The 12,986-nt window shown below is 41.2% G+C and overlaps 1 protein-coding gene and 1 long non-coding RNA gene across 3 annotated transcripts in view; one reads left to right on the top strand and one right to left on the bottom strand.

Annotated features, from left to right (window-relative positions):
* CRADD (CASP2 and RIPK1 domain containing adaptor with death domain) overlaps window positions 1–8,997 on the bottom strand; it is an 83,733-nt gene extending 74,736 nt beyond the window's left edge. Inside the window, exons 1-2 of the mRNA XM_067312535.1 lie at window positions 8,935–8,997; window positions 5,254–5,559 (exon numbers count right to left, since the gene is read on the bottom strand). Of these exons, the coding sequence (XP_067168636.1) occupies window positions 5,254–5,551 (298 nt within the window). The 5' untranslated portion in view covers window positions 5,552–5,559; window positions 8,935–8,997. The remainder of the gene's footprint in view (window positions 1–5,253; window positions 5,560–8,934) is intronic.
* Window positions 631–11,784, top strand: LOC106488867 (uncharacterized). Of its 2 annotated transcripts, none has more exons than XR_001293302.2 (2): window positions 631–793; window positions 11,630–11,784. It is a non-coding gene; the product is annotated as an uncharacterized lncRNA (long non-coding RNA). The 2 variants fall into 2 exon arrangements; XR_010886571.1 differs by lacking the exon at window positions 631–793 and adding an exon at window positions 8,916–9,001.
* Window positions 11,785–12,986: the final 1,202 nt, after the last annotated feature.

Below are 12,986 nucleotides of genomic sequence, written 5' to 3' on the forward strand. Positions count from 1 at the left end.
GAAGGAAACAGTTTGAGACAGGACAGGAAATACTACAGTTCTTATCAGTGTTGCCTACGATCTCGGCTTCCCAAAGCAAAAAATGTAAATGTGAGTAGCATAAACACAGCTGCTTATTAACACGGCAAAAAAGCAACAAAGCAAATATTCCCTAAGCTATAAAAAAGATCTTATGTTCATACTCGCACGCATTTAAACTGACATGTACACACAGAATGCTCTGTGGAACTGGGGAAGTTGATTACTTGTCCATATCATGATGCATGCTGTTTATTGAGTGTGTGCACAGACCTTTAATGCCAGACTTCACAGATCTCACTGCGGTCAGGAGCAAAGCCAAAGCCGTAAATGTAACACCCGATTTTCAGGGGAGCTGGGAATACGGAAAAGAGTTTGGGAAATTCTCCTGCAAGGATATATTTGAATCTCTCAAGAGAACTGGAGAGTATTTTCTACAGCTTTCAGGCACACTGGGATATGGCACGAGGGCATTCCTTCATCTCCAGGTCAGTCCAGTGCGGCCAAGGCTGCTAAGCCCATCCCTTTCCTTCAGACAAACACGGGAAGAAACTCCCCCTTCTGTCACTGGACCATATAAGAGAGGGGAGGGAAAGAGAAGAAAGAGAAAAAACCACCCTCTTCTGTCCACCATTTTAGAGAGAGAAAAAGAATTCATCAGCTGCTCTCCTATCTGACATCTAAATGGAAAAGGAAAGAGACCAGGCTGTTTCCTCACTACATTAGGGGTCAGAGGAAGCAGGATAGGAAGAGGGCAGGAAGCAGGCAACAAAAGGTAAGAAGAGATGCTAACCTTCCCCATGCCCTAATGCTGTTGCATTTGAATCAGAATTCTTAGAAACCTACAACCCAGCTGTGGAAAAAGGACTTTGGTAAAGCTGGGGCCAGGCGAGGGGGAGAGCGGGGGGGGGGAAAGGAAGGAATGCTTTCTCAGCAAAAGCACGTTTTGCTTTGTTTTGGGTTTGCATGCTGCATCCAAAATGTTACACAACATGAAGCTTCATATAGGTATACAAGAACACTCATTCCTCACATGCCCGTGGAAAAAACCCAATCACATCAAAACAGGACAAAAACCCCCACCTCACTTATGTCTACAAGACCCTAATACAAACTCCTGACGAGGTACCACAAGAAAGAAATCATGCATTAGAAAACATCCCTTGCTTAGTTGTGACAAAACAGCCTTCTCAAGATGATCCTGTGGGATTCCATGCCCCAAATTCACTCACGTTTGCCAGGACAGCAACTGCTGCTGCAGAATTCCACTGGCAAACAACTGTATCTCAGATTTTTCTCTTTCTCTTTTCTCAGCATGTTGTTATTTCCTGTGAAGAAATAATCTATACTACAAAGACATGCAGGACTAACACTTCTAGAAATAAATAATTTTATAGCAACATATAGTATACATAGAAATATAATACTTGGGCAAAAAAATTCCTGAGCAGAGAGAGATCAGAAAACCATTCCGATAAACACCCTCAAATCTTACATTTTTTTGCTCAGTGTAAAAAATATTGAGTAACTGTTTGCTGTTCCTAGAAAGAATGGAATTTTGTTGCCAACAGCTGTAGTCTTTCATAGGAATTATAATACTATATTGAAGATTTATGCTCCTGACAAAGGCATAAAGTTAGCCGAACTAGGGCAGAAAAAAACAGCACAGTTTTTTCCTAATGAAATAGACTTGCAGTACTTTTGTTAACTCTTACCACAGCAGAAGTTTCTATCTTCAAAAGCAGAAACTCACGCTGTGGTTTGATGTTTAGAATGATTTATAAGTCTTGCAAGGCCACTATGCACAGGGTGAACTGTTTTATTCTAGGTTCTTAAGCAAGAAACGTACCTTGTCATCTTGAAATTGAACTATTTTAGGTCATTAATAATTACCTCCAAAGCACATGACTCTGAATTTCCATCCTGACAATTTTTGTTTTGTAATCTTGTTTTCCCAACCTTAAGAAAAGGTATTCCTGAAGTTGTGACCATCTGACAGAACCACACAAGCGAGAGGAGAAAATGGATGCTAGTCAACAGGCTGTCACATGTACACAGTAAACAAACAAGGGGAAGCAATCTTGGGTCTCTTTGGTGAATTTATACAGATGCAAGTAGCCCTACTTGCCTGCAAGTCACTCTATGCATTCCAGTGGGAACTCTACTGCTTGTGCTCTGCAGGATTAGGGCTTTCTGAGCTGCTTGTAACAACAGCAGATAACAGTACACAGAACTATGTTTTTTAAGTCAAATCGACATTCAGCAATAAAACTCAGGATATCAAAAATTTTAAGGTTCATTTATTTGCAAACAGCCAAACAGCATACTCTGGGTTGAATCCCGGACTTATTTACAGACACTCTCTATGCTGCTCCGTGAACATTATACGGAGTTACCCGAGTTGTGAACGGATAAATCCACTGGCTCGAAACAATTTGCCCAAAGCCTCACAATGAGTCAGTGGCAGCGTCTTGTTTGGGTCTCAGACTTTGGCTTTCATTCCACAGCTGCTCAGCCCACCAGATCATAGTTACAGGGCTCGTAGAAAATGTCACTAAAAATGTTTTTATTTCTGTCCTCCTCCTAAAATTTGTGTTTGGTTTCTGTTTTTTAACTAGTGGAAGAAAACAAATTAAAAACTTCTTAACAAGTACAGTTGTGATTTTATTTGACCGGGATCCAACAAACTATACTTCTCGGCTGAACCAAAGATAGCAAGCCTGATCTCTTTGAACAAGATGCACAATAATCCAAAGGCCTACATAGAAAATCACTGTGCAGGTGCCACAGTTTTCATGCTCAGATAGGGAAAAGCTAATACTGAATTTAAAAATCCTACATGTAGTCCTTCCGAAGTCAAAGAGACTATAAAATAAAGCCTTCCTTCAAGGAACAACTTGCCACCAGTCCCGCATCCTGCAAAAGATCTGCAAAAGCTGAGGACACTTTGCTTGAGTAAACAGAATTTTAACTGCGCACAAACAAGTGAACAGCAGGCAGGCTATTTCCATAAGTATGCATGATTCAGAGGAATAAAGATTTAAAAACTTGAGGCCATAAAATCAGTTTTGATTTTAAAAGTATTATGGTTTTAAAAAAGGTAACGTGTATATAGTAGACTCTTTTCATTACAAATGGATTCTTTAAAACAAATTGCCAGTGACAAATCACCATTTATAAGAACTGTTTCCAATAAGATAGAAGTTAAGTTATCTAGCATGGCACTAAAGAATGTACTTAATTTTAAGTATGCTTACAGTTTTATTAGAGCCAATGGCTTTTTCCATGCTTAAAGTCAAGCATATGCTCAAGCACTCTACTGAGACAAAAGCTTACAAGTTTGTTGTTCAGAATGCAAAGTGAGGCTTTTTTTTATCCCAAACCACATTTTTTTGCATGCAAACAGCACTGACGACATCACCATAATTTTCAGTTAATTTCAGGATGCATTCATTATTTATTAAGGCACAGGTGGTACTCCCAAAGAACGTGCACAAATATGAAAACTGACTTGGTTATTTGCCTCTTATCCTGTTTTCACATTTTGTATTGCCACAGTAAAAATAATGGTAACCTTTGATCTAATCTGTAAGTCTTTTCTAGCTTACACACAAGATTTGGCAATAGGATTACCAGGTACAGTCAACCCACTTGAAACCAAAGAATCTGATATGCATAAATACAGCATGTTAGTCACAAACTATCAAGAATGGGAAGAAACAATCCACAAGAGAATCAAAAGAATAAACATCTGAAACTATTTTTCTAGTAACAAAATACATGATCTTGAGTGTACTTGGTGACTATGTGCATGTGTTTGTGGAACTGCAGACATTATTCAAAAGCTTAACCAGCAATTAGCAAACACACTGATTTGTAAGGCAAATACAGAACATGAGCATGACAGGATTTGTCATATCAACAAGGTCTTTTTCAACACTTTCGATACCACGAGATTGCATTGTGCTGAGAACTCAGTGTTTTCACCTATGGGAGGCACGTGATATTTATTCTCCAAAAAGTTCTAGAAGCTTTTTACCTGGTTCTGCAGCTGGGGAGCAAGCATAAAGCAATCTCCACACAGGTCCAACAGAAAGAAAAGCTGTCATAATATTCCATTTAAAATGTCCTAAGGTAAGATAATGTCACATTTGTCCAGCAGATCTTCACAAAACATTCTTGGGTGTGCAGCTAACTCAGATGTAGGCACGCATGATGTTCAACAGTTCTTAGTAACACATCTTCACAAGTTTAGAGTCTCATGCAAAACACACTGACACTGGAAAAATCACATCATGTGCATCATAGTAAGATCGAAGCCAAATCAGGTGGGATTTGAAGGGGAAAGGAGAGAGGTTAATCTGACTGCTCAGAAACAATGTTCCCAAGTGAGGATGACTTCACTATTAAACTGGTAACATTAGGATAACAGCTCAGGCATGTTACAAAAAATCTTTACTAGGACAGGAAAAATGTATTTTAAGCACTTTTCCTCATGCTTCAGAACAGCTCAACAATACATGTGTATTCATAAAAAGAAAAAAATCACTTCAGAGCAAACATCAAGCTCAGAAAACTGTTTTAGAAATACATCTAAATGTCAGAAAACAAGTGATTTGACTAAATAAGATTATCTAACATCCACTAAATCTTCTGGCTCCTAAGCTCTTTTTAAAGTTAAGCAATGGCTAGTAACTTTGGAGGTAATGATCCTAGACATTTGCACTCTGATAAACACAATAAACCACATAATTCTAAATTAGTAGATATCACTAAATTAAAACTATTAAAACCATAATAAAATCAAGTAAATAAAAATCCTGCCAATATCAACAATACAGAAGTGAAACACTGTAAAACATACATAAAACATAGATTAATTAGGTATGGATTGTGGAGAGACTGCTGTTCGGCTAGTTAAAACTACTCTTTACAGTCCACCCCTTTTGTGGTAAGGGAGTCTGGATCCTGCATCTCAGACCCTCCAAATGCAGCCTTTCCCTATGGAAGCTGCTGCCTCCCAGTATCCAGAAACTCAGCCTGGCTCACTCCTCAAACTTTGCAATGCTTCCTGGCATTTGGCTGGCTTCCAGGAAATTCAGGCTGTGCCCTATGCTGGTATCATGCTCCATATCTATATGATGCATAACTTGACATTACCGGTACACTCAATACATTCAAAATTACAGCTGAGAACAAGCTTCAAAACAACAGCAATAACAATTCTGGCCTTACCTGCAGGATCTTCTACTGTCATTTCCTTACGCTTAGCTTTCAACTTGTCTTTAACCCATGGGAACTCCTGCAAGGAATCCAAGAATACATCAAATGCCTTTGGTCCTCTAGTAGGAAGAATATCAAGGAGCATCATGGTTTTCCTTTGACTGGTGGTTTGGGATTTTATTTCTTGAACATGACTGTCTGTGAGAATCCCTTCTTGGTAGAGATACTGAATAACAAGTCCATCCACGAGCACCTCTGTGCAGAGCTCCAGACGCAGGGAGCGTAGAAGTAACTTGTCTCTGGCATCCATCTGACAACCTAGAATACGAGAAAAGGAGTAGGAACATGCATGGAGATTAAAATACTTCAATCTTTAACATCTGGAAGTGATGTTTGATACCTGGCAACTTCTAGAAAGAATGCCAAACTCAGAACCATCAACCTGGGAAAACTATTAGTGATCCCAGCCATCTTCTTCCTGCTCAGATTTCACTGTCTCAGAAGCTAAAATGCAGCCATTTCTGGGAAGTATTAGACAGGAAGGGAACCTTTGGCATTGTGAAGACTGGTCCTTTGTTGGAACAAACAACCATGCCAAATAACCCCATCCATTAACTGGTCAAGGCCCATACCAAAAGCAGCTAGAGTATTTGCCAGTCCATAAGAGACTCTATCCCCCCAAAATTAAACACATGGCACAATTGACCTCTATTACTGCTGTCTCTGACATTATTGCTGTTGCAGTACTTTTGCCGCGGTAGCAGAAAACCAGCAACAGGACTAATAGAAACAGCACTGCTAGCAGTGACAGTGACAGAGTCAGCAGGGCTTTGGCTTATGCAATGCATATTAATTCTAGAAAGACTAGAAGTGCATCTTATACACCAAGCTGTTCTCTCCCCTGACTCATCCTGGAAAGCTGTTCTAGAACTTGACTGATCTGATGATGAGAAACTTTCTTCAAATTTCCATTTTAAATTTATTCATCTTTTATTCATAGGCATTTGTTTTTCTGACAAAACTGTTCTTTAGCTTAAGTAGCTCTTCTCCCTCCCTGGTATTTACTCTTCTAATGCATTTATAGAAAGCAAACGGATGCCCTCTGTCAGCTTCCATTTCACTTGAATAACACTCTGACTAGACAAAAGCTGGAAAAGATGCATTTTATAGCCACTCTACAGAAGAGGAATCAAGGCCCAGAGAGACGAAGCAACTCATCCCAGATCATATCAGGAGTCAGTGCCAGAGCTGTGAACTGAATCAAGACGTCTAGCCTAGTCGTTAACAACAAACACATCCTTAGGCCCATTAATGGCACTTGAAAAGGAAAATGACGGAGTAATACAATTAAATACTTTCTCATGACTAAATCACGAAACCAAAAAAACTGTAGCACGTGTCATCTGTGATTACCGAGAGAATTTCTGATAATTAAACTAGGAGCTGCTGTTCTGACAGCTGGGCCTTGCAGAAACCGTACTTCAGCTTGAAGATACAGGGAGAATTTGAGATTTTCAAAGCTTTTGTAGGAAACCTGCTAATGCCTTTAAATTGTCAGAGATGCCTACTGACTTCCAAGGCCCCATCAAGGACACGCCTAAATGGCTTGGATGTTAAAATATATAGGCCCCTAAGCAGCATTTTGGACAGAATGTAAGAGCTTATGGCCAAAAGAGAGAGACAGAAAAACCCCATGTTTGACACCCTGTGATAAAGCCACTCTCTGACAAAGCTTTCCCCAAGTGCTGAAAGCAATGTTAGAGGGCACCTTCTCAGGAGGACTGCATCTTTACCGAGCTAGCCAGCAGATTTCTGATATTCTGAACTGAATTTTGAAATGCCTGCCTTCTGTCTAGGGTCATCTGAGGATCAAACAACAGCTGTCCTGGCACAGATGTTCTTAAAAAAGCCTAATTTGCTACGCACAGTTCAGACTGCGTCAAACTCCATTAAGAGATGATAGTGCAGGCAAGGTGACAGAAGAACAGCAAATGAGACTGGATTCTCTAGGCTGATGTTAGGATGCTCATTTTGGATGGGTGAAACTGCAGATTCTGGTCTCTATATAATACTTTTTCACTACTGGGAGCAATCACCAGATTAAAGCAAAACCAGATACAATTTAGGAAGCAGATTCCCACTATTTCCCCTTTCTGGGGGGATTCCCTGACCACCCTTGAGCTGATAAAGTGCTTGCACAATTTGAGGGAGGCATCTAGCCACAATTCTGAGGGAATTACCTAAACCCAGGCAGGAAACCGTTTCTGACACTATGAAACACCGCCGTCTCACATGCTGCGTCGTTTGTCATGAGGCTCATCTAAGAGGCTCACCCATGCACTGAACAGGGAACACTGAGTCCTCAGTCAGTTCAAAACATTTCAGTTCCCCTTCTTCATTACTGGCCCAAGTGGTCAACACTTTTCAAAATTAAGGCCTTTTAAAACCACCTCTGTCTACACCTTCTTGCATTGAAGAATGCCTTTACGGTTATGAATCTGAAAGGAGAATTTCTGCTGAAACAGGCATTTGGCCCACTGACATTACTGTGAGCATAACCAAGGTTTTAAAGTCCACCAGGCCTCTTAACACAGAGGTCACAGTTATAGGGTTTCTTGATATTTAAAGTTTTGGGTTATTTTTAAGATTAGGTATTTCTTTATGTGTGTTTACCATGAGGAGGAAAGGGCTGGTTCAGAGTTGGGAACTAAGCAGCCAGACGTGGAAGTTTATCAGGATTTTGGTGTGTAATGCTCTAGAGCCAGAGTTTAATGCAGCAAAAATCTAATTTCAATCTCAGCCTATATCTAAGGATCCAGAGTCAAGCACTAGGATAATTTTCTCTGGTAATACAGGTGCTAGAAGGAAAGCAAAAATATGAGACTCCAGTTTACTTCTGCTTCAAAAATGAAAGGATGACGCAGCTCAAACCTTCCCCAGGTACGCTCCAAAAATGTATCTTTTCATTGTTGATGCAAACTTCAGGAAATGCATCTCCTTGTCACGATGATGAATGAGCACAATCCTTGATTTATTTCCATGCTCACATGGACAAGTTTGGATTTTTCTGAATCCACTGATGCAGAAATCTTTCCAAGAGTGGGGATAAAACTTTCGAAAAACCTGGATCTAAAAAACTTCCTGACCCTAAAACGAACATCATTTATTTAGTTAGTTTTTGCTAGAAACACGTTTGTGCTTTCCCCAATGCCAAAGGCTGCCACTTTCCCAAACGCCAACGGGACAAGGCTGCCTATGCCTGCCTCCTCGGTAAGGAGAAGGCCAACCCTATCAAACCCGTGAGCGCCGGGGTTATTCGCGGCGTGCCCGCAAATTAAAAAAAAAAAAAAAAAAAGGGAAAAAACCCCCAAGTTTTGCTTACAACTGAGGTGCGGACAGGACTGAGGGACGGATGGCGGCGGGGCAGAGTTAATGCAGGGGAGGCGCCTCTCCCCCGCCCCGGCCCCGGCTCTGGGCCCTGCCGCGCCACCCGCGCCCGCCCCGGCCCCCTCGGACGTTTCGGCGCGGGGGGAGGCGGCGGCGCGGGGGAGGAGAAGCCGTCGGCCAGGCCCCGGGGCGGGCTCTCCTCGCCCGCCGGCCCCGCGCGGCTCCCTCCTCCCCACAAGCGGGGCGGAGAGGGGGGCGGCGGCGGCGCGGGCAGCGAGGGCCCCTCCGCCCTGTCCCCGTACTTACAAGAGGGAAGCGGGAGCTATGCGCGGCGCCCGCGGAGCCGGCGCGGGCAGCACCATCTTTGTTGCAGGCAAGCGGGCTTCGCCGGAAGCGGCCGCGGCTCGCGGCGCCGCCGCCGAGGAAGGGCCGCTGACGGCGAGGGCGGGCAGGGGCCGCCATGTTTGTTGTGGGCAGCGCCGCGCCGCGCCGCGCGGAGCGTCCGTTAAGTCAGTTAGTCCGTCCGTTAGACGGCCGGTCAGGGGGGAGGGCTGCCCGGTGCTGCTGCTTGTCCTCGCAGAGGCGGCTTTTTTGTTGTTGTTTTTTTTTGTTGTTTTTTTTGGTTTTTTTTTTGTTGTTTTGTTGTTGTTGTTTTTGGTTTTTTTTGAAATGAGAGGTGCGCCGAGGGCCGCGGAGCCTCTCAGCAGGAGCTGTTTGCTCGGCTTTTGTTTTTCGGACGGGAGCAGAATTGGGAGACCCTAAAATCAGCTATGCCTGCTGCTCTAATGTCTTCTTTTCCCAAGGGGGGAAAAAAAACTGAGCATTCCTCTATAATGATAGTAAGTTAGAGGCTTCAGCACTGCAGACAGACAGCCAAACCACCTCTATGCCAAGGCTGATTTGAGCCATCAAGGGAAAAAAAATTAAGAAGTAGACATTGCAACAAGCAACAAGAAAAAATGAATAGGGCTTTTAACGTTCTCGAGGCCAGCTCTGCATGAGCTTTAGCCTCCTCTGAGCAGTATGGGCTTGTGTCCTGCATGGTTACAACATTTTTCAGGCGATGTGGCCCCATTGCACGCACGCAGCAAAACCCTTGGGGTAAGTCTTCGCGGGACTGGGCCCTGCAACCAGCTGGGGTAAAATGAGGGCTCAGGCTCCTGTGCTAACAACTCAGTACAGCTTCATGTACAGAGGGGCTGTGATGAGAAGGTATTTCCGTGAGGAGGGCTCACTTCCAGGAGTTAACATCTTGAATACCACTGTTCTCCTGCCATCTGGACATTCTTTAGAGAGTGGAAGAGTTGTATCTAAAATAAACTTACAAAAATGGAGTTTTTGTGACATTAGAAACAGGTGATCCCACTACTCGGTATGGGTGCTGGTTCCTATTTGCAAGCATATGCTAAGCCAAACCTCATTCAGATGCTGATATTATCTCAAATATACAGCAATACTGTATTGAATACTGTATGTATTTGGTTTCATTACTTTCATCTGAACAGCCTAAAAATGAAACTTTCATATCTGAAAAGCATTTAGTTAGGTGAGGTCCAGCCTGTTTCTACCACATTTCATGTGCTATGCACAATCCAGTATGTCCTCAAGGCTTTTTCTTGTATTATTGAATATGAAAACATCACTTTCAATAGCTCCTTTTATGTGAATATTTGAAACCAAAGTACTACAGAAGAGAGAAAACTGATTCACAGATCTATTGCAATGAATAAGTGTCATTTCCCATCCCATGTCATTGCAGAACTTCTTTCCATCATAGTGTAGGTGTCAAGTGTCACAGGGGTTTCAGCGATGTCGGCTCTTTTCTTTAGTGCCTGGGGACGGCAATAGCGATGAAGGAAAAAAGACCCTGCAGGGCTGGAAAGCGCTACCTTGAAGTAGCAGGCAGCCACAGCGAGCTGGCAGTGGTCTGGTCAACTTGTTAATGCCTGCCCTTTGGAAAACCAGAAAAGGTGGCTGCTACAGCTGCTGCTAGAAATGTTGCCACCATGTGAACCCTATGTGTACATTCAGTTTAGACTACGCATACAGATTTAAGTATACTTGAAGTTATTTATGGAAACCTTTACATGCCCTTGTTAGATACTGTACCCAGGAAATATTTGCTGTGGAAAAATACAACTGAAAGTATTACTGGTAGAGCTAGGATGCTGCATTTGTTCAGTATTGTATTTACCTTCAGGATTTTGCATAAGAAGATGCATTTATTGACATTCAGAAAGTTTACGTCCTTTCCCTTTGATTTTCCCATGGCTGACAGCAAAGTTGAGTATTTATGTGGACACAGAATGAGAGTCACAGTCTAAAAGGCAAAGTTTGATGTACACTGGATTTAAGAAATGTTTAAAGAAATTATATATATCTTATTGTGTGGACAGTTTCTGCAGAAATGCTATCTATTAGGCAATTTTAAAACAATGTGTTAGTTTAATTGACCATACCCATTTATTTAGGATTATTTCCAGATAAATAATTTGATACAAGGGATTTAAATTGGTTTTAGATAATTGAAAAACAATATCTCATACCAACACACCCATTAAACCAAGGTAAATATTTTTGCCTCAGGCACACATGTTAGTCTTCTAGGAACACAGACATAAAAATTTTAAATACCACTATTGGTTGTTTCAAACCAATGCATTAACATAATATTTACTGTGACATTAATAAGATACACTGGAAACCACACAGTAAGTCGTCATCAGCAATTCTAACCAAAAAGAAGTATGCTGCTGTTGTAACCAAAGTACAACTGAGGTTTTTTTTAAATTTTCATACCTTATGGAAAGTTTGTAATACTGGCTGTGAGAAAGTGCAACATTTGTAAGCAATGCAGACTGACACCAGGGAGCCAAGGACACTACAGATCATCTATATGATCATTCTTTAGCACAGAATGCATGGCTCCTGAAAGTTTCCTTTCTTAACTTCTTATACTTCTTATTTTCAATTTCTTTTCTTTTTCTTTTCTTTTTTTCAGATATAATCACAATCTAAGGAACTGTGTTATATCTAGAACTGGCGTGACCCAACTTGGAGACTTGCAGTATCACATCACTGTTATCCTGACAGCTGTACTTAATTGCAGATAATGTACCTACATTTTAAAATCGAAAATAAACACAAGCAATTGCATCACTTGCATTTACTGTATCTTTTTGCCAGATCAGGCAATTATGGCTATTTGTTTTATATGGTCCAAGGAGATCTTAGAAAGTTAACAACATATGGGTATGTATCTAGCAACTCTGATTCCCACTGAAGTAAATGATTACAGTCTTGCTGTCTTAAGTATAGCCAGCATTCAATCATGTCTTTGCTTACAGGCTAAACAGAGACATCATGCAAAGAAAGAAAGTGGCAAAAAGAAAATAGATAAGCATAGGAAGGATGAGGATGACAGCAGAGGTCTAAGTCTGATTAAATGGAAAATCTGACGTTTCTTTTTAATATAAATTGACTAATGGAAACTGTAAATGCACTACTAGTGTTTCATCTTTTGCAATACAAATCAGCTGTTGATTATGCTCTGCATTTACCCTGCAGCTACAGAATAAGGATGCACACAGGTGATGCCTTACATCCAAGGAATAAAACCCTTAAACTTTGCATTTCAGTTCTGTTTGGGTTCAACTCTGACTAAAGTTGTTCCAGTTCAGTTCTGGTCGAAGTTCAACAAAACTTCAAAAGAATGGTTCAGTTCCGTTACAGTTTTAGGAAAAAAAAAATATTTTAGTCAGTTTGGGTTCAGCTCAACTCCCTACTAAATGTGCTCAAATCTGAAAGCTAACCTTAGCTAAACACATAGATTAGTACAGCATTTCCGAAACTTTTAGATCAACAGACCACTGTTCATCCTGCACATTTATCAGAGGCTACAGCATTATCATCAGACTTTTAACTTAAAACTATATTCAGTGTGGTTCTGTGGATTGGGGAATCACCGGTAGTCTTCAGGCTACAGTTTTGTGAACTGCTGAATTCAGGGTGGCGAGTCCAAATCTGTGGGAACCAAGCTAAGCAGCATCTCTTCTGACAATGCTTTTCTCTTTTACATGTGGGTTATTACAGATCAGAATGCCAGATTTTTAAATTAACCATACACTTTTAAAAAAACTCAATTAAAAGTCCTGAATCTTTTTAGAAACACCGCACAAGTATAATAAGATTTTTTAAAAGCTCTTGAGAGGGGCCTTTATGCTAATTAGAGTCAAGCTCTATGCTAGCATGTACATATTTTCTTTGTTTTCTACATACTAATTTGTTTCTGCTGATAACAAGAGCCAAAATGTGTTTTTTAAAACTCGTGCAACCAGATTTAATCTATTAGGACTATG

The sequence above is a fragment of the Apteryx mantelli genome, chromosome 1 (genome assembly GCF_036417845.1).
Source record: "Apteryx mantelli isolate bAptMan1 chromosome 1, bAptMan1.hap1, whole genome shotgun sequence".
Classification (NCBI taxonomy): domain Eukaryota; kingdom Metazoa; phylum Chordata; class Aves; order Apterygiformes; family Apterygidae; genus Apteryx; species Apteryx mantelli.